The sequence below is a fragment of the Triturus cristatus genome, chromosome 5_2 (assembly GCF_964204655.1).
Source record: "Triturus cristatus chromosome 5_2, aTriCri1.1, whole genome shotgun sequence".
NCBI lineage: Eukaryota > Metazoa > Chordata > Amphibia > Caudata > Salamandridae > Triturus > Triturus cristatus.
This window is the reverse complement of record NC_140588.1, coordinates 707751835-707771900: the sequence shown is the minus strand read 5'-3', so window position 1 is coordinate 707771900 and position 20066 is coordinate 707751835. Positions and strand designations below refer to the sequence as shown.

At 45.1% G+C, this 20066-nt stretch overlaps 1 protein-coding gene across 1 annotated transcript in view; it reads right to left on the bottom strand.

The window, feature by feature from the left end:
* The window catches only part of CHM (CHM Rab escort protein), a 757130-nt gene that overhangs the window by 643335 nt on the left and 93729 nt on the right, over window positions 1–20066 (bottom strand). The window contains exon 2 of the mRNA XM_085607803.1: window positions 13221–13287. Coding sequence (XP_085463929.1) covers window positions 13221–13287 — 67 coding nt within the window. The remainder of the gene's footprint in view (window positions 1–13220; window positions 13288–20066) is intronic.

Genomic DNA, 20066 nt, shown 5'->3' with positions numbered 1-20066 from the left:
ACCTTACAGGGTGGGCAGCAGTGTTTCTTCCAAGGGTCTGTCCCCAGGAGAGCTGGAGGACAGAAAGAGGGAAAGGGTGCACAAGTTGGAGCTAGCTAAGCTCAAAATGGATGGTCAGAAAGACATAGAGAGCCATAAAATAGAGCTTGGGATGGAGTTAGAAATGAAGAAGTTAGCCTTAGAGGAAAAGAAAATGCATTTTGAACATGAGAGTGTTGAGGGAATTGGAACTCAAAGTCAAAAGTTTAGAGGTTCCTTCCTCTGGTGGCAGCGCACCGCCAGTGCCTGTAGAAGCAAGAGCCTACATCCCCAAAGAAGTAGTTAGATTTCCACAAGAATGAGAATATTGGTCAATGGTTTAGGGCCACCGGGTCCCTGAGAAGGATTGGGGAGCTGGGTTGTAGGGCCACTTTATTAGTGATGGGAGGGACACTTTGTTAGATTTACCTACAGAGGAGCAGGTGTCCTATGTCCACATGAAGGGAGCCCTAATGATCAGATATGGTTTGAGCCCAGAGTTGTACAGACAAAGGTTTAGGAATTGCAAGAAACTGGAGTCTACCACATGGGTGAAATATGTGTCTTTCTTTTGATGAGCATTGGATGGTTGGGTGAAGGGTAGAAAAGTGGATAATTTTGAGGCGCTCTATGATTTGCTTGCATGAGAGCACTAGTCTAATAACTGTTTTCCAGAGCTACGCCAGCACCTAATTGATAGTAAGCTGACTAACCCTAGGAAGCTTGCTAAGGAGGCGGACCGCTGGGTGAGCACCCGGGTCCACAAGGGTCATGTGGGAGACTTAGCCAAAGGTGGGCAGGGTCCCCAGCAGAGGAGTGGGGGGGACAAGGGTAAACAGAGGAAGTTCCAGAAAGGGCCCAAAAATAAAATCCCAAAGGGAACAAAGGGAAGGGTTACCAGCCTACCCCTGAGAAGAAGGCAGGGGCCCCAACAGATAAGCCTGTTCACAGGGGGCTCAAGACCTGTTTTAAGTGTGGTCTAGTGGGCCACTGTTCTTATGATGCTAGATGTCTCCTGTATAGGAAGACAGCACCCACTGGTGCACCACCCCGGCAGATGGCTAGTGTAGCCCTGGGGGAGCAGATGGGTGCCCAAGGTGGGTGGGGTCCCGCAGAGATGTCCCTAGTCTCTTTAGGAGACTGTGAGGTGGTCCCCAGGACCCAGTTGCCTGATAACACCAACAGGCAGTGGGTGACCCTCAATGGCCATAGGGTGGAAGCTCTTAGAGACACCAGAGCCAGTATGACAGCTGTCAGTTGTCGGCTGGTGTCTGAAGAGCAGGTAATCCCCAATGCATTTTAGCAAGTTGTTGCCGCTGACAACACAGAGAGCCACTGCAAGGTGGCTCAGGTTCCCTTTGAGTGGGGAGGGGGGTCTCAGGGACTCTTCAAGTAGCTGTGAGGCCAGCCATGCCTGTTGATCGTCTGTTGGGTAACGATTTCGAGAGCTCCCCTTGGGCTAAGGTGGAGCGAAGTGCTCATTTAGAGATGTTGGGTTTGCCTGAGCGGTCAAGCATGACCACTCGGTCTATGGTAGCTAGTAAGGGTGTTCAAGAGGACCTGGAGCCTGCAAGAGTGGCCCAGGTGAGAAGAGGCCGGGGCGTGGGAAACTCGCCCCCACAGTTCCCACGGTCCAGGAGAAGGCAGACCTTGAGGGAGATGCCCTGGAACCTACAGGGGAACAGGTAGCTGAACTGGGGGACCTGCCTGAGCTGACCCATTGGCAGCAGGAAAGAGGACCCTCCAGGGAAGAGTTCTGCGAGGAGCAGAAGAAGTGCCCTTCTCTTGTAGGTTTGCGGTAACAGGCTGCAAACCAGGCAGCAGGTGATCAGTCTGGATCACATTGGATCTACTGGGAGAATGGTCTCCTGTATAGTGAACCTAAGGTTGCTGAGCCTGGGTCAGCCCGTGTGCTGGTGGTACGCCAGCGCTTCAGAGCCTTACTACTGGGGCTGACTCATGATTTGCCTTTAGCCGGACATTTGGGGCAAGACAAGACCTTTGAAAGGCTTGTCACCCACTTTTAATGGCCCCAAATGCGCAAGAGTTCAGACACTCATTGCAGGACCTGTCAGACTTGCCAGGCAAGTGGAAAGAGTGGGAGGAAGCACAAGGCTCCTCTCCAGCCCTTCCCTGTGGTCAACACCCCCTTTGAAAGGGTGGGCATTGACATTGTGGGGCCTCAGGATCCCAAGACAGCCATGGGCAACAGGTTCATCCTGGTCTTGGTGGACCATGCCACCCGATACCCGGAAGCCATCCCTCTCCGGACTGTGACAGCCCCCGTGGTGGGACGGGCACTGATGGGGATTTTCTCCAGCGTGAGGTTCCCCAGTAAGGTGGTGTCAGACCGAGATACAAACTTCATTTCCAAGTGCATGAAGTCCCTGTGGCAGGAGTGTGGCGTAACTTATAAGTTCACCACTTCTTACCACCCCCAAGGTAATGGGTTGGTTGAGAGATTCAACCAGACCCTCAAGGGCATGATTATGGATCTTGAGGAACTTATGAGGCGTAAGTGGGACGTCCTCTTACCATGCCTTCTCTTTGCTTACCGTGAGGTGACACAGCAGTCCCTGGGGTTCAGCCCCTTTGAACTTCTCTATGGTCACCCAGTGAGAGGACCTCTGAGTTTGGTCAAAGAATGCTGGGATCAAGCTCCCAGGAAACCTCCCCAGGATGTATATAGCTACATGGTGGCCTTCAGGAACCAGACTAGGCGATTCAGACAACTCGCTCAGGCGAATCTGGAAGCCAGCCAGGAGGAGATGAACCGGTGGTACAACCAGAATGCCACTCTGGTTGAGCTTCAGCCTGGTCAGAAAGTGTGGGTCATGGCCCCAGTGGAGTCCTGCGCGCTCCAGGATAAGTGGACCGGACCATTTGAGGTGGTGGAGCGCAAGAGTGAGGTCACCTACTTGGTGGATTTGCGGGCTCCCAGGAACCCTTTGCGTGTCCTACATGTCAACCGCCTGAAGCCCCACTTAGAAAGGTCCGAATTGGGCATGCTATTAACAACAGATGCTGGAATGGAGGAGACTGAGCCTCTTCCTGACCTCATGTCTGCAACAGAGCAAGATGGGTCAGTGGATTGTGTGAACCTCTCTTCCACCCTGACCCCTGAGCAGCAGAATGACTGTCACAAGTTACTGGGACAGTTTTCTGATTTGTTCTCCCTTATTCCCAGTGTCACTGAATGGTGTGTCCATGATCTAGACACTGGGGACAGTCCTCCTGTTAAGCACAAACCTTAGAGAGTGACTGACAGGGTGAGAGCTTGCATCAAGGAGGAGGTCTCCAAGATGCTTGCGTTGGGGGTGATTGAGCCCTCCAAGAGTCCTTGGGCCAGCCCTGTGGTCTTGGTCCCAAAGGCTGCCGTACTGGGTGTCACGCCAGAACTTCGGTTCTGTGTGGACTACCGAGAGCTCAATTCAGTCACCAGGACTGACGAGCACCCCATCCCCAGAGCTGATGACCTCATTGATCGGTTAGGGGCTACCCGGTACCTCAGCACATTTGACTTAATGTCTGGGTACTGGCAGATAGCCTTGACTGATGGGGCAAGAGAGAGGTTGGCATTCTCCACACCAGATGGGCACTACCAATTTCGGGTTATGCCCTTTGTGATGAAGAATGCCCCGCCACCTTTCAGAGGTTGGTCAACCAAGTGTTGGCTGGGCTGGAAGAGTTCAGTGCCGCCTACCTGGATGACATTACAGTGTTTAGCAGCACTTGGGAAGAACATCTGCGCCACCTCTGGGAAGTGTTGATGGCGCTGCGGAGAGCAGGCCTCACGATGAACGCGAGTAAGTGCCAGATCGGGCAGGGTTCCGTTGTGTACCTGTGCCACAGGTGGGGAGCGGCCAGGTGGCCCCCCTACAGTCCAAGATTGAGACCATCCTGGCTTGGGAACCCCCCAAGACCCAGACAGAAGTGAGCGCCCTTTTAGGACTCACTAGGTACTACAGGAGGTTTGTCAAGGGGTATGGCAGCATCGTTGCCCCCTTGACAGAGCTGACATCCAGGAAGCAGCCCAATAAAGTGAACTGGACTGACACCTGTCAATAGCTTTTGATGCCCTGAATACTGCCATGTGCACGGCGCCCATGCTCCTGGCACCCAACTTCTCAAAAGTTTATTGTCCAAACAGACGCTTCAGCGCATGGTGTGGGGGATGTTCTGTCACAGATGAATGAGGAGGGCCTAGACCAACCTGTTGCCTTCGTTAGTAGGAGGTCACTTCCACGGGAACAGAGGTGGAGTGCATTTGAGAGTGAGGCATTTGCTGTGGTCTGGGCACTGAAGAAGTTGAGACGATACTTGTTTGGGACTCACTTCCGGGTTCAGAAAGACCACAGGCCCCTCAGATGGTTGATGCAAATGAGGGGTGAGAATCCAAAGCTGTTGAGGTGGTCCATTTCCCTACAGGGGATGGACTTCACGGTAGAACACCGCCCTGGTACAGAACACGCCAATGCGGATGGTCTGTCCACATTTTTTCGATTTAGTGATGAGAACTCTCAAGAGGTAGGGTAGTTCTCCCCACATTTCAGCTGGAGGGGACACGTGTTAGACCTGGCACCATTGGCGTGGGACTCCCTTCCATTTTTTTGCTGTTGCCTCTGATGTTTTTGCTGGTTTTAGATGCTTTGGGCACTGTACCACTGCTATTCAGTGCCACAGTGCAAGTGCTCCCTATGTTAAATTGATGTATGGATTAGTAACACCATGATTGGCTTATTTGGTTTACTTGTCAGACCCTAGTACAGTGCACTGCGTGTGTCCAGGGCTTGTAAATCAAATGCTGCTGGTGAGCTTGCAGCACTGATTGTGCCACCCACCGGAGCAGCTTGTAAAGTGTGTCTCAGGCCTGCCATTGCAGAGCCTGTGTGCAGTCTGGTACTGCCATGTTGACTTTGCAAGTGCACCCACTTGCCAGGCTCCAAACCTTCCCTTTTCCACATATCTGACCCCCCAAAGGTAGGCCCAAGGGCAGGGTGGATTGTAGGTAAAAGGTAGGACATACCCTGATGTGTTTGACATGTCCTAATAGTGAATTACAGCCACAACCTTATAATCATAACTGTTCCAGGGAACATGGAAGAAAAACAAATTTAGTATGCCTGAACTCAGAATGATAAATACATCTTTTAGTGAAGTTGGTTTTAACATTCTGTGTTTGAAAATACCACTTTAAGAAAGTAGGTATTTTCTTGCCTAACTATCCAAGCCTGCCTCTGCTACGTTGTGTATTCCATGTCTGGTTTCTGAGTGACAGGGGCTGGGGGCTCCAGGAGACAGGGTGAGTCAGCACAAGTCTGAATAGACCTATCTGCATGAGGAGTGGTGGGAGGATTACCACCTGGGCCTGAATAGGGCTGTGCCTGCCTTCCAGAATGCTGGCTCCACCTCCTGTGGTGTGTCTGAAGACCCTGCCCCACACTGACAAAGTAAGAGGATGTCCACTGGCAGGATGCACCCAGAACTGGTTTGGACTAGGTACAGACACTCTCTGCCTTCAGAGACAAAGGATTTATGAGTATAAAAGGGGGACCCAGACTTTAGATCACTTCTGGGAATCAAGATGAACCTTTGCTGAGGAGAAGAACCAGGAAGCTGAAGGAGGAGACTACCCCTGTGCTGTGGGTTTGGGGGTTGGCCTGCAGTGGTTGCTTCACTGCCAAAGAAAGAAGAAGAGGACTGAGTGTGCTTTTCATCAACTTGAAGAAGAATCTCCAAGGGCTTGAACTTTGAGCTTGCCTCCTGCCTGAAGTCTCAGGGTTACAAGACTTCACCAACCAGCTCCCCTCTGAATTCCCTTGCTGGGAATTGAAGTTCCTGCTCTTGTGCTGGGCCTTCTGAGAGACTGCCGGGAGCTGGAAGCGCGACTCAACGACGAAAAGCTTGTCGCCGCCGCAGCAGTTGCCGTCGCATTGCCAAGGAAGCGTGCAGCCGCTGCCGCGATCGCATCACCGAAGAAGCGTGTCGCTGGGCCTGTCGCGGCTCAGAAGATCATCGAGTCGCCGTCGGGCAAGCACGCATCACATCAACGTTGTCGCATCGTAACCAAGACGCCATTTTTGTTGCATCGAACCGGAGAGAAGTATCGCATCGAGGCGCCATCCTGTCGCATCGTACCGTAGAGCAGTAAGAAACCGACGCATCACCTCCCCACACAGTAAGGAAGTCCGCATCACCTCCTCTGCACAGCAGTAAGGAACCAACGCATCCGCTCCCTGAGTGTAAGGAACCGATGCATCATCTTCCCTGCGACCCTTTTGTTTGCTTTGCGTTACGCATCCAAGGTACTTTGAAAGTAAAGTGTTGCATTTATAATCTTAAGAGAACTGAGCTATTTCCTACCATTTTAAAGTCATATTTTTATTACAGTATTGTGGATTTTTTGTTGTTTGGTCTTGTGGTAAGTCTAGTAAAGAATACTTATTTTTCTAAACCTGTGTGGTGTCCATCTGTAGTGTTGTAACTGTATTACTGTATGTGTTCACAAATGCTTTACACTGCCTCTGAGATAAGACTTGTATCTCACAACAAGGTCAAAGAGGAGAATTGAACCACACACGGTATAACTCCTATAACTCGACTCACATAAATATACCGTAGTGGGGAGGATATCAAAGGGTTAGTTACAAAAAATGCACAGAAAACACACCTTCAAAAATATTAGTTTTTTAAAGACGAGAACCCTCACTCACCAAGATGGTGACATGCTTCATCATTGGGTCCCCTCTTGCACACAGTGTCCGCAAGGTACACTGTGTGGGCTTCTACTCTCCCTTAGGAGAGGAGCTGAGGTGTTTTGAAACTCCAATGTGAGTATGTGAATGGGGGGCAGAGTGCAAATAATAACAAAAGTGATTTAAAACCAACTCTCTAAGGCGAAAAATTATTTATTGGCTCTCCCTTAGGGATGGATCTTAAAATAAGGAGTGTGACGATAGGGATAAGATGTTTCCTATCTGACTAGGTCAGGTCAACATGTTTCTGCCAAACCGAGGTAAATTCATGGCATTCATCAGGACCAATGTCTTGTCACTCTGCTTAAAAATGATAAAAATAAAAACCATACTTATAATTCGTAGGTGTGGAGAGACCAACATCAGTTTGGTCTTCTTACTGTAACACAAGAAAAAACACACTTTAATATCTTAAATTGTATCTTATACCTAACGTGTCTCTCACCCAGTGTATGTGGAATCAGTGCCAAATAACACCCCAGTGACGCAAAACACCAAACAATGATGAAAAAAATATATATATATAATTCTCACCATAAAGCAGATCAATACCTGCCAATACCTTTTATTGGTCCTTATGTTAAGCGGGTATCTAAAAGTGTAAGAAACACAAAAGTATACTACTTATCACCATGATCAAACACAGCATATTACCAATGTGGCAACTCAATATAGCAACATACTGCACATAAAATCAAAATGACTTCCAGTATGGGCGTTGTCCAAAGTATACAAGGAATAGAGGAGCACAACAGAACAAAACGAGTGAAAAATCCTCTTCTCGTTCACTCAAAAGAGACAGCACCTCTTTCTTTTCGATTTTTGTTGGTGTCCCCTCTTTTGTAAGCGATCAATAAATCAACAAATGTTAACATATTCCTGCAATTCTTTTCGTCACACAGAGGGCATATACACCTCTCACGTGTATAGTTCCCCACTCTGTTACTCCCCAGACAATCAAGCGAACCACAGCCGAGTGTTAATCCCCAAACAATTAAGCAAACCACAACCGAGTGTTAAGCCCGTTTTACTGGCTATGAGACACTCGTGTAATAGATCGTAAACTCCGAGGTCACCATCTCTGACACAGGGGTCTATAAAAATAAACATATAGCTCACCAGGTTACACCGCCAACTTCTCCCAAATGGAGCCGACGACGTCTGCTGTAAAGCCCTTCTCTTAAATATTGATTTCCTGGGTCCCGGCCGTGTAACCCGGAAGTGTACCAAATTGCTTCCGGTTGCACGAGCCTCTTCGTTCAGAATAGCCGTAACAAAACGAAATGGACTGATTCAACCATCGTAACTAACAGGTGCATGTATATGTATACTTCTTTGCGATCCCTGTCTAAACTTAGGCGCTCGCCTTGATACCTCTATATTAATAGAAAACTACTTTCGGGAAGCAAAACCTGGAAACAGTACTCAGCTCAGCTGCATCAAATGTATTCTGGGATATGAAGTTAGCAGGTTTATTACTACATCTATTTGTGTAATTAGAAGGGGAGGACCCACGTTCAGGTTTAACTTTCTGTCTACCAGTATAAACACATCCGTTCCATGAAGAATGCATCGCCTGATCACATGCCATCAAAGCACATATAATGAGAAGTTACTCGTCTCATATCTAATATGAAGACTCCTTAGACTCAAAAAGGCACAAAAAGGAGATATTTTTCATAGTTATCATACGAATCTACGGTTCACAAAGGTGTTATGGGGCAGGAAATTATCGAGATATGTAGACTTAAAGGGGCAATATATATGGGATATACCGCAGCCATGTGAAGAAACAGCAACATGTGGAACATTTTAGATAGGACAAATGATTGTCAAAATCTCAGAGTTATAATGTATTCCACGGTATGTCTTCATTCAAACCATTAATATGGCTTTTCAAGCGAAACACCCACCTTTGTTCCCTAAGTAACAGAACTCTCTCCAAAGGACCCATATTGACATGGTATTTAGGTATATCTTTTGATCCGGCTACGTCTTTGATGGCATCGTATGACGTAGAGTCATTATATACAAACATTCCACAGGATGACACCTTACAAATCATTGCACTCCTGTTAGAGAGTCATCCACGTGATGATCAGACACCAAACACCTTTGTGATGCAGTGTGCCAGGCTGGCTCTGAAAGAGAATTTTTTCAGCTTTGAAGGGAAACTATATTGGCAAACGACTGGCACTTCTATGGGGAGTACCTGTGCTCCCAGTATAGCCAATCTTTATATGTATCATTTTGAGACCAGTACTATTTTTGATATTAACAATCCCTTTTCACACCAATTGAAATTGTGGAAACGATACATAGATGATATCCTGGTCATCTGGGAAGGTGACCAGTGTTCTCTAGATGCGTTTTCCATGTGGCTGAATACACGAGATCGCAATCTGAAATTCACTGGTGAATCCAGCAACAACACTCTTTCATTTCTGGATTTGCGACTATATCCCAAATATGGTAAAATCCAGACTGAACTGTATCAGAAACCTATGGCGCGAAATTCATTGTTGAGTTTTCATAGCTTTCATCCTCGTGCACTCCTGAATAATCTGCCTGTAGGTCAATTCTTGAGATTACGAAGGAATTGTAGTGAAATAGCAAGATACAAACTACATGCTAAGAATTTGACTGATGAACTAATATCTCGTAACTATCCGAGTAAATTAGTACATGGTGCCAACAAGAGAGCACGTAATAATCATCGGGAGGCTCTGTTGGAATCCTATACTAGACCTGAGAACAAAAGGATGGTCTGTGTCACCACTTTTCATGATCAATCCAACAATGTCAAAAGAGCTGTTAATAAAGCTTGGCATATCTTGAATACAGGTAATTTGTCCCTGGAAAGACCTCTTTTTGCTTTCAAGCGGAGTAGCAATTTAAGAGATATGCTAGTACACACTAGACCCAGAACTGATACACGAGATAAAAGTCAGCCGACCATATGGGGTGCAACACCAGTGGTAGGACATTTCCCGTGTGGCACATGTTCCGTTTGCCCTTTTACTCGTAAAGTGACACAGCTTGACCTAGGTCTTGAAACACCTTGGACATTACATACACATACCAACTGTAACACTAGTGGGGTCATTTATATGATCACCTGTCCATGCCTACTGGTATATATTGGAATGACCACTAGGAAGGTCAAACAAAGAATGATTGAACATCGGAGTGCGTTCCGATGTAAAAAAACTAACACCTGCATGACTAGACACTTTGTTGACAAGTTACACACGGAAGATGATTTTACATGGGTTATTATTGATAAACCTAAATACCATGTCAATATGGGTCCTTTGGAGAGAGTTCTGTTACTTAGGGAACAAAGGTGGGTGTTTCGCTTGAAAAGCCATATTAATGGTTTGAATGAAGACATACCGTGGAATACATTATAACTCTGAGATTTTGACAATCATTTGTCCTATCTAAAATGTTCCACATGTTGCTGTTTCTTCACATGGCTGCGGTATATCCCATATATATTGCCCCTTTAAGTCTACATATCTCGATAATTTCCTGCCCCATAACACCTTTGTGAACCGTAGATTCGTATGATAACTATGAAAAATATCTCCTTTTTGTGCCTTTTTGAGTCTAAGAAGTCTTCATATTAGATATGAGACGAGTAACTTCTCATTATATGTGCTTTGATGGCATGTGATCAGGCGATGCATTCTTCATGGAACGGATGTGTTTATACTGGTAGACAGAAAGTTAAACCTGAACGTGGGTCCTCCCCTTCTAATTACACAAATAGATGTAGTAATAAACCTGCTAACTTCATATCCCAGAATACATTTGATGCAGCTGAGCTGAGTACTGTTTCCAGGTTTTGCTTCCCGAAAGTAGTTTTCTATTAATATAGAGGTATCAAGGCGAGCGCCTAAGTTTAGACAGGGATCGCAAAGAAGTATACATATACATGCACCTGTTAGTTACGATGGTTGAATCAGTCCATTTCGTTTTGTTACGGCTATTCTGAACGAAGAGGCTCGTGCAACCGGAAGCAATTTGGTACACTTCCGGGTTACACGGCCGGGACCCAGGAAATCAATATTTAAGAGAAGGGCTTTACAGCAGACGTCGTCGGCTCCATTTGGGAGAAGTTGGCGGTGTAACCTGGTGAGCTATATGTTTATTTTTATAGACCCCTGTGTCAGAGATGGTGACCTCGGAGTTTACGATCTATTACACGAGTGTCTCATAGCCAGTAAAACGGGCTTAACACTCGGTTGTGGTTTGCTTAATTGTTTGGGGATTAACACTCGGCTGTGGTTCGCTTGATTGTCTGGGGAGTAACAGAGTGGGGAACTATACACGTGAGAGGTGTATATGCCCTCTGTGTGACGAAAAGAATTGCAGGAATATGTTAACATTTGTTGATTTATTGATCGCTTACAAAAGAGGGGACACCAACAAAAATCGAAAAGAAAGAGGTGCTGTCTCTTTTGAGTGAACGAGAAGAGGATTTTTCACTCGTTTTGTTCTGTTGTGCTCCTCTATTCCTTGTATACTTTGGACAACGCCCATACTGGAAGTCATTTTGATTTTATGTGCAGTATGTTGCTATATTGAGTTGCCACATTGGTAATATGCTGTGTTTGATCATGGTGATAAGTAGTATACTTTTGTGTTTCTTACACTTTTAGATACCCGCTTAACATAAGGACCAATAAAAGGTATTGGCAGGTATTGATCTGCTTTATGGTGAGAATTATATATATATATTTTTTTCATCATTGTTTGGTGTTTTGCGTCACTGGGGTGTTATTTGGCACTGATTCCACATACACTGGGTGAGAGACACGTTAGGTATAAGATACAATTTAAGATATTAAAGTGTGTTTTTTCTTGTGTTACAGTAAGAAGACCAAACTGATGTTGGTCTCTCCACACCTACGAATTATAAGTATGGTTTTTATTTTTATCATTTTTAAGCAGAGTGACAAGACATTGGTCCTGATGAATGCCATGAATTTACCTCGGTTTGGCAGAAACATGTTGACCTGACCTAGTCAGATAGGAAACATCTTATCCCTATCGTCACACTCCTTATTTTAAGATCCATCCCTAAGGGAGAGCCAATAAATAATTTTTCGCCTTAGAGAGTTGGTTTTAAATCACTTTTGTTATTATTTGCACTCTGCCCCCCATTCACATACTCACATTGGAGTTTCAAAACACCTCAGCTCCTCTCCTAAGGGAGAGTAGAAGCCCACACAGTGTACCTTGCGGACACTGTGTGCAAGAGGGGACCCAATGATGAAGCATGTCACCATCTTGGTGAGTGAGGGTTCTCGTCTTTAAAAAACTAATATTTTTGAAGGTGTGTTTTCTGTGCATTTTTTGTAACTAACCCTTTGATATCCTCCCCACTACGGTATATTTATGTGAGTCTGAGATAAGACTCCCTGCTCGTGCCAAGCTACCAAGGGTGTGAGCAGGGGTTATTTTGGGAGTGTAGACCCTTAACCTGACTAGACGCAAGGGTCCCTATTTGGTCAAAGGTACCTACCTCTGCCAACTAGAGACCCCCAAATCTAACAAGAAACATATCAATTGGATGGAAGGGAAGTGTTGCAACAACGTGCTCACTTTGTCTGAAAAATGTACATAGATAAACAATGGCAGAACTGAAAACTTTACGTGTGATGAAGTGGCGAGGTGCTGGACTCTGATTGGTGGCAAGCTGGAAGATTTGTTTGGGCAGAGGCCAAATCGGATGATTTACCACAATATATTAAATGTAGGCAGAGTAAGGCATTTATAGTAAAATGTTATGGTACACATAATATGTTGTGATAATATGATGTGCTGTACGTTACATGGGTGTATATACTCCTATAAAGTCTTATGATGTGCTCCTAGGTCCTCAAATAAAAACGTGATTGACAAATGTATGATGCTCACATCTCAGGTTGCAACAATATGCACTCGATGGCCTTACCCAGAAGTTATTAGTAGTCAGGTGTTGTTGCTCTGAGAGAGGAGGAAGAGGGAGTTCTGTATTAAAGGAATTACGTTTGTGTTGTTTGTCCTCGTCCGACTTATAAAGGCAATGTTCGGACGTATGATTATTGAAGCGTACTGAGATATGCTAATTCTTGCACATAGGATAAATATTTTCAAAAAAACAAATAAAAAAAACAACTTGCCAGAACACGTTGGATTCCATTCTGAAAGAAGGAAGCAATGTAAAAAGGGAAGCTATTTCAAAGCACACACTGGTAAATAAAATAAATAGTATATATGGTACTGTAAATTGCAAACATTTAGATCATTGGGAAACTAAACACACACTTTGACACCAGGCTGGATGAGATCGTACTTAAATATGACTATATACTTTAACTGGAATACAAGTTTGTAATGAATATACTTTCCTGAAAACACGTATGAAAGAAAGGAAAAGTAATGGATGCTACTTACGAGTCAAGATGCAAAACACTCTTCCCAGTTCTTGAACATGCAGCCGCAATAATCGACTCGGGTAACCCTGGGAAAGATGAGAAAATATTGTGACCCTAGAGTTAATTTATTGAAAGTAATAGGTTGACTCAGTAAATCGAAGTCATTATGGACAAAACAATACCAAGTAAACCCAAAAGTTTTCAATCCTATTTGATTGTAGAAGTAAATGCTACCTTTAATGTAGAACAATCAACGAATTTAAAGGCATAAATAAAAATAATAAATAAATAAAGGCATATCTAAAGCACTTTAGAGCACTTTTGGGAGGGAGGGTCAAGTCCAAGGGTTTTTTTTAAAGATCGTCGGACATACATTCATAAAACACAAAATAACAGAAATGCACTTTCATGAAAAGAGAACCCCTTTCCCTCCAAGAACATTTAAAAACGATTAGTTACAAACAGTTTTAAAAGAAAAGAAAGTGGACCACAGAACAAATAGCTTAAGAATTAAAGAGATAAATGTAAGGAGACTAAATTGTAGAGAGGAATGATCGAAAAAGTGTTTGGTGCCGTAATGATGGTATAGACACCCCTGGTTAAAAAATAGAAAAAAACATGAGAATGGGGGTGTGGACAAAAACTCATTTTAAAACCAATTTATATAAAGAATTTATGGAATGCTCCTACTAAACAAAATAACAAAATGGAAGGAAGGAAGTAGAGCAAAGGGATATAAGGAACACCTGAAGGAAAAAACAGAAGAAAGAGGGAAGGAGATTTGATGGTAACCACCGGAACAGCAATAAAAAACACAAAACATGGCCGAGTGAGAGGACGTGGAAAAGGTCGCACGTTAAGTGACATCTTTGCAGAAAAACAGCAGGGAAGCCATTTTCAAATTAAAAGGATTTTAAACAACTAAAAAAAAATAAGAACACAACTTTTTTTGAGAAAAAAATGTATCCTATGGTTTGGTTTCCACCAAATGCTGCTAAATGTAATTCACTTTGAAAATTTCGATATTACAGTTTAGTTGAAATGGTTTCTCAGAACTGGTACCCAATGAAACCATTTTCTATAAATTATGCAAAAACATTGAAGAGAATGGTCTCTATTTCTGAAGGATATCTACTTTATTTCAGTGTGGACATTCTAGGGGAGTGCTGTCCATAATTTGAGTCCCTATCGTAGTCCATGGTGACTGAGAAATACCTTTTATTGGTACAGTTTTTGAGCAAATGTATCCAAGGGCTTTAGGAGCTACTACACCCCAAATGGTAGCTAGGTAGAGCAATCAAGATTTGCCTTATGAAGTAGCAATAGATTTCAGAACACAAATACATCATTGCAAAGTATCTTGTCAATATTATCTAATGGAGACAGATTTGTGACTTTCTCCGATAGTCTCAGAACACTTTACATATTGTTAACTCACTGTAGCTTTGTTTGCATATCTCACTCACAGACATTAAAAGTGCCAGACACAAAGCTTCCAATCTGCTAAAATATAGTTTCTGCAGAACATGGGTTCAACTCAGTAGGTATGAGCCAAGGAATTTGAGAATCTCTGAAAGCGACTAAAAGCACAGATATAGCTGCCTTTGCACAGCGAAATGTTTTCTGCTGCCCATAAGGTATACTTCAAAGTTCCAGGTGCTTAAGTAATTGGGCTGATAGCCTCTGGTTGTCAGTGATGGGACACCAGACACAGATAAAGAGAAGGCATTGTACTGCTCCAACCGATCTCTAAAGTCATACTCGCAACATGGGGACTTACTGATGTCCCTGGGTAGCAAATTGTAGAGATAGTTATCTCATAAATAGCTGGTTGGAGTCCAAATTTACGTAAGGTTGGCTACCTGCTGCGATTAGGTCAAAAAAAGTGACATATTGGTTCCCAGAAGCAATGTGGGAAAGTGGTATTAAGTTCAAGTTTCGCTTTTTAACTCCAATATCACCACGATAACAAGGGTTAAAGAGATTTCTCCAAATGGTTCCAGACTCAAGGGGACAGCCTTAACCAACAGGACACAACCCTACGGCCTAAACTAAAAGGAAAAACCCTAAGCAGCCCTCTACATGAAGTGATGTAAATGCATACGAAGTTGAAAATAGTATGGGGCATATCAGACTCATCGCATCTGCAGTCTTAGAATGCCTCTTGCAGACACACAATGCTACTATGAAGCAGATGTCTTATTTTCACTCCAGCCCGCTGAGCTGAAAAAAGTTCCGACTTGTGGCTGGACCATTTCCTTGTGATGGTCCTCTACCCAGGTGTCAGTCTACCAGGCCTTGCTTCTTGTTCTCCTTGCTCTGTTCAATCTCCTCCTCATGTAAGGCAGCCCCGAATGTTCTTTTTTCAAGGCACACAGCAGGACTTCCTCCAGAGTATTATAATGGTTCTTTTGGGGAAAAACAGTAACTTCCATAGTCGTGTCCCGTGTCACCCATTTATTTATTTGAGTTTTATATAGCGTAATGCCTCTATAGTAATACAGAAGTACATACATTTACAATCTGCTGGCTCCAGTGGACCAATGTTTACCTAATATGTGTGATACTGAAGGGGAAACCAGGACCAATTAAGTTGGGCTACCAGTTGCAAACTTACCATCTAAATATTTGGAGCCTATTTTCTACCACTCAGCACTAGCACAAACGAGGACTGCAGTTCTCAATAGAAGCCAATAATAACAGATTTAATGTCCGGCTGTCCCGCTCCTTCAGATCACCTCAGCTCAATTCAGCTCCATACTTTTGTAGCCAAAGATGGGAATGCTTTCCAATAACTAGCTATAATGAGGCAAATCTTGTTTGATTGAATGACTAATCTAGGTTTCATGTAACCCGTCACTGTCCTTAGAAAGGAAGGGGAGCTTGTTGCTTCTTTCCTGGTTTTCTTGCATGTAGCTAACCAAATCCTGGAGTGGTTTCTTGAGAGATTGCTCCCACCCCTCCTTGCCCGGACTGAGAGATCTTATTACAGGATGGCCAAGAGAAGTTCAAATGGGCTAAACCTCACTCCCTTCTGTGGTACCTCTCTGTAAGCAAAAATCAGGCATGGTAAGAGAACATCCCACTTCCATCTCATGGACTCAGGTAGGCCCTTAATCATGCCTTCAAGGGTCTTGTTGAACCTTTCCACAAGTAAGTTTGTTTGTGGATGGTACGGTGTGAATAACTTATAGGTGACCCCACACTCCTTCCACATAGACTTCATGTATGCAGACATAAAATTGGTTCCCCTGTTTGACACCATTTCCTTGGGGAAACTCACTCTTGTAAAAATCCCCATCAGGACCCTTGACTCTACAGATGCAGTGACTATCTTCATAGGAAATGTCTCTGGGTACTTAGTGGCATGGTCCACCAAGACAAGGATAAACCCAGCCTATGGCTGTCTTTAGTGTCCAATGGACCTACAATATCACTGCCCACTCTCTCAAAGGGTGTGCCAACAACAGGCATGGGAGTCAGGGGAGGTTTGGCTATTTCCCTGTCTCGTAATTAGCCTGGCAGGTATGAGAAGTCCTACAGAATGCATCAGTACTTGTCCTCATCAAGTCTGACAAAGGTCTTGTCCTGCCAGGGTTTTTTTTTCATGTGCCAGCCCCATAAGGAAGGTCCTATAACATTGGCAACTACCAATACAAAATTTGGTCATGCTTAGGAGCCTTTAGCTCACTATAAAGGAGGTCATTCTCCCTCTATATGAGGTGATCTCCAGAGGTGTCACCAGTTCCCTGGGCTTCAGCTTGCCACCTCAGGCCCTCAAGGGTTGGGCACTCCTACTGTGCCTTGCAGAACTCCTTCCTGTAGGCTCCTCCTTCTACATGCCATCCAGCAAGGCAAGTTCAGGCAGGTCACCAAGGGAAGCAATGTCCTCCCCAGTAGGCTTAGACGGCCTCTTCAGACGCCCCACCCACCTGTGAAAGGAGATAGTCAGGGGCTGGTTTCCCACGCCCCTTGCCCTTTCCTTTCCTGGCAGCTTTCTGGGCCATTCTTTCAGGCTCCAGACCTTCTTGACTGATTCCTCTTCTGAGCAGCCATGGACCTAGTGGTTACACAGATCCACTGAGACAACCTTAACAGGCAGTGTGCTCCAGTCATTCCATAACAGACATTCCACTGGCATAGCAGTGCTATCAGCAACTTTCAGAAAACCCGGTACCCCTCCACGCAAATGAAACCAGAGCCACTGGGTAGTGGCCCTCCCAGTTATTTGCTACCACAACCTGGAAATGTATTGGGCATCACCTGCTCTGAGGACACCAGATGGCACTTAGGAGTAGTCATACTGGTTCCTGTGTCCCTCAGAGCCTTTACCTTCTGCCCATTGATGTTGATTCACTGGCTATACTTTGAAGTATTGGAGGGCTTGCTGGATTTGGGCATCATCTCTGTATCACCCAGGGGCACGGTCTTCCCCATACTAACTGGGGCCATCCCCTCCCCAGACGATAAACTGGCTATCCCCTGTGGCTGTCCACCATTGGGAGGTGGTGTCCTATTGAAGCGCTTGGCATCTCCCTGGATATGTCCATATTGGTAGCACTCTTAGCACTTCGGCACAAACCTTCCAGTTTTCTGATCTATGAAGCCTCTCTTCTGGTGGCCAGAATGGGACCCTTTCCCCTGTATGCTGTTTTGAGGGAACTTGAGAGAACTCTTTGGCTTTTATTTTTATCTCCCCCCTCCTTCGTCTGGTAGGAACCCTGACCAACCTTTTGGTAGTCCCTCTCCAGGCGCCTTCTTTGACAATCTGGTGCTGACCCACAGGTCTGCCTCCTAAGCAATCTTCCTAGAATCCCAAAAATCCTGCTATCTACTAGTGTTGGCAGGGCTCTGTAAAACAACTACTGAGCATGTGCTCCCTCAGAATTAGGTTGCACCCCTCACCGTGTCCTTCAGGACTTTGCTGGCATAATCTAGGAAATCCACCCAGGACTGGTTTGGGAGCTTGTGACTGACCCAGAACCTCTGACTGTACTTCGCAGGGGTCAGCCCAGACTCAACAACAAGTATTGCTCTCATGGGGGCATATCTTGTCTGATCCTCTGCCTCTAGTGTGAGAAGTATGGCCCTCCGCATTCTGGGCATGTGTTTCCACAGGCTACTCTCCTGCCCCCCACTATGCCCCTGGGACCTTATGTACCCTAAGTACAACTTCAAAAGCAGCAAGCCACTTGTCTATATTCTCTCCCACTACATAGGTAGACACCAGTTCCTGTGGTATGCAGACTCTCACCTCTCCAGCAGACACTATTGGGTCCTCTAGGTTGACTTGCCTTTAGCTCCAGCTCCCTCATGATTTACTTGTGCTCCAACAGTAGTCTCTTTTCAGCTAAGGTCCGCTTAGCCTCAGTTTTCTCTTTCTCCAGATTTAGGTTAGCCAGCTCCAGCTTGAGCTTCCTCTCCTCCCTCCTGTCTTTCAACTCCACTTGAGACAGGCTCATGGAGAACACACTTCTCTCTGCCCCATCTTAGGTATCCTGGTTTCTCTCTGGGGGCAGATGAGCTGTCACTTCAGGCCAGGGTTCTATTAGTCCTGCTCCTCATCCTCACTGAAGTCCAAGTCCTCCTCATTGTCTTGTCTTCACCAGTATCCCCTCCTGAGGTAGACTGACACCTCTGCACCTCCTCAATGGCTCTGAGGGCCACCTGGAGGGTAGTATGCTTTCAGTCCACTCTGTTTAGAGTTTCAAGCAGCTCAGTCCTGCTGAGGTCACCAAAGTTGTGCAGCTCCATCTTCATGGTGAAAAAAGAGGGGTAAGAGTACTTACATTTAGAAAAGGGGGGAAATAGCCAATTGAAAACTAAGGAGAAATTTAAAAAGAGGTCAGGCTGATGTCAAATTATTTATCTGAGATTTTTGTGTAAAACAAATCACTATATGGTACTGCACAAACACAAGGCCTGATCCAAACCACTGAACACTAATGTTGGAAATTGGGTTTATGGTCGACTGGGGTGTGAGCCCTTGTCAAGCAACAGTCATAATCCCTTGCAGGGTGAACCACAAAAAGTCACTAAATTAACCTGTGCTTAGCCCTGGGTAGCTTGGCACAAAAAGTAGTCAGGCTTAACTTAGAGGTAATGTGTAAAGTATTTATGCGCTACACAAAAAGTAATAATGTGAAGACCTAATACAAGAGAAATCCCAAACCAGTTTAGATAGAGTACATTTTAGTAAATTTGACACCAAAATGACAAAAAAAATCTGTAGAACCAGAGTTATGAATTTTTAAAGATGTTTGTAAAAACTAGCGCCAAAATGATCAAAGCGCCAACCTCGGACATCTAGTCGAGTGAAACCGGGACAAAGTCTAAAGGTATGTCCAATCGCGATGGAGCTCGGTTCAAATTACAAGGAGTGGATTGGGCCTGGTAAGCGCCTACCTTCAGACTTAGAAAAATTCTTGAGAAAAATGTTTTAAGAAAGTAAAGTTCAGCAGGGCAAGGCTGCAGGAGGCGTCCGAGGAGGGAGCATTGTTGCCAGATGGCCTTGGGCCGAAGCCGTGATGAAGATTTCTACATTCAGACTTAGTCGCTGGGATGAAAGTTGAAAATCTCCAGCAGGATGAGGTAGAGGCAGTATCCAAAGACAGTTCTGCAAGGTCGGATACCCCTTCAGAGAAGGACCTCTGAAAAGGACTTGCTGCTGTGGAGAAGAATGTAGCGGGAGAAGCCGCAAAGTCATTACCAGGTGGATAGGCAAGCAGGTTGGTCACAATATCCTCCTGGTTTCTCAGAGCAGTTTTTAGCCAAACATGTTCTAAGTTCCCACTTTTGTTGATTTTGGCTATCTGGGCACCTTTAGCACCACTTCCACTGGTCCAAGACTAGGGGGAACCACTTG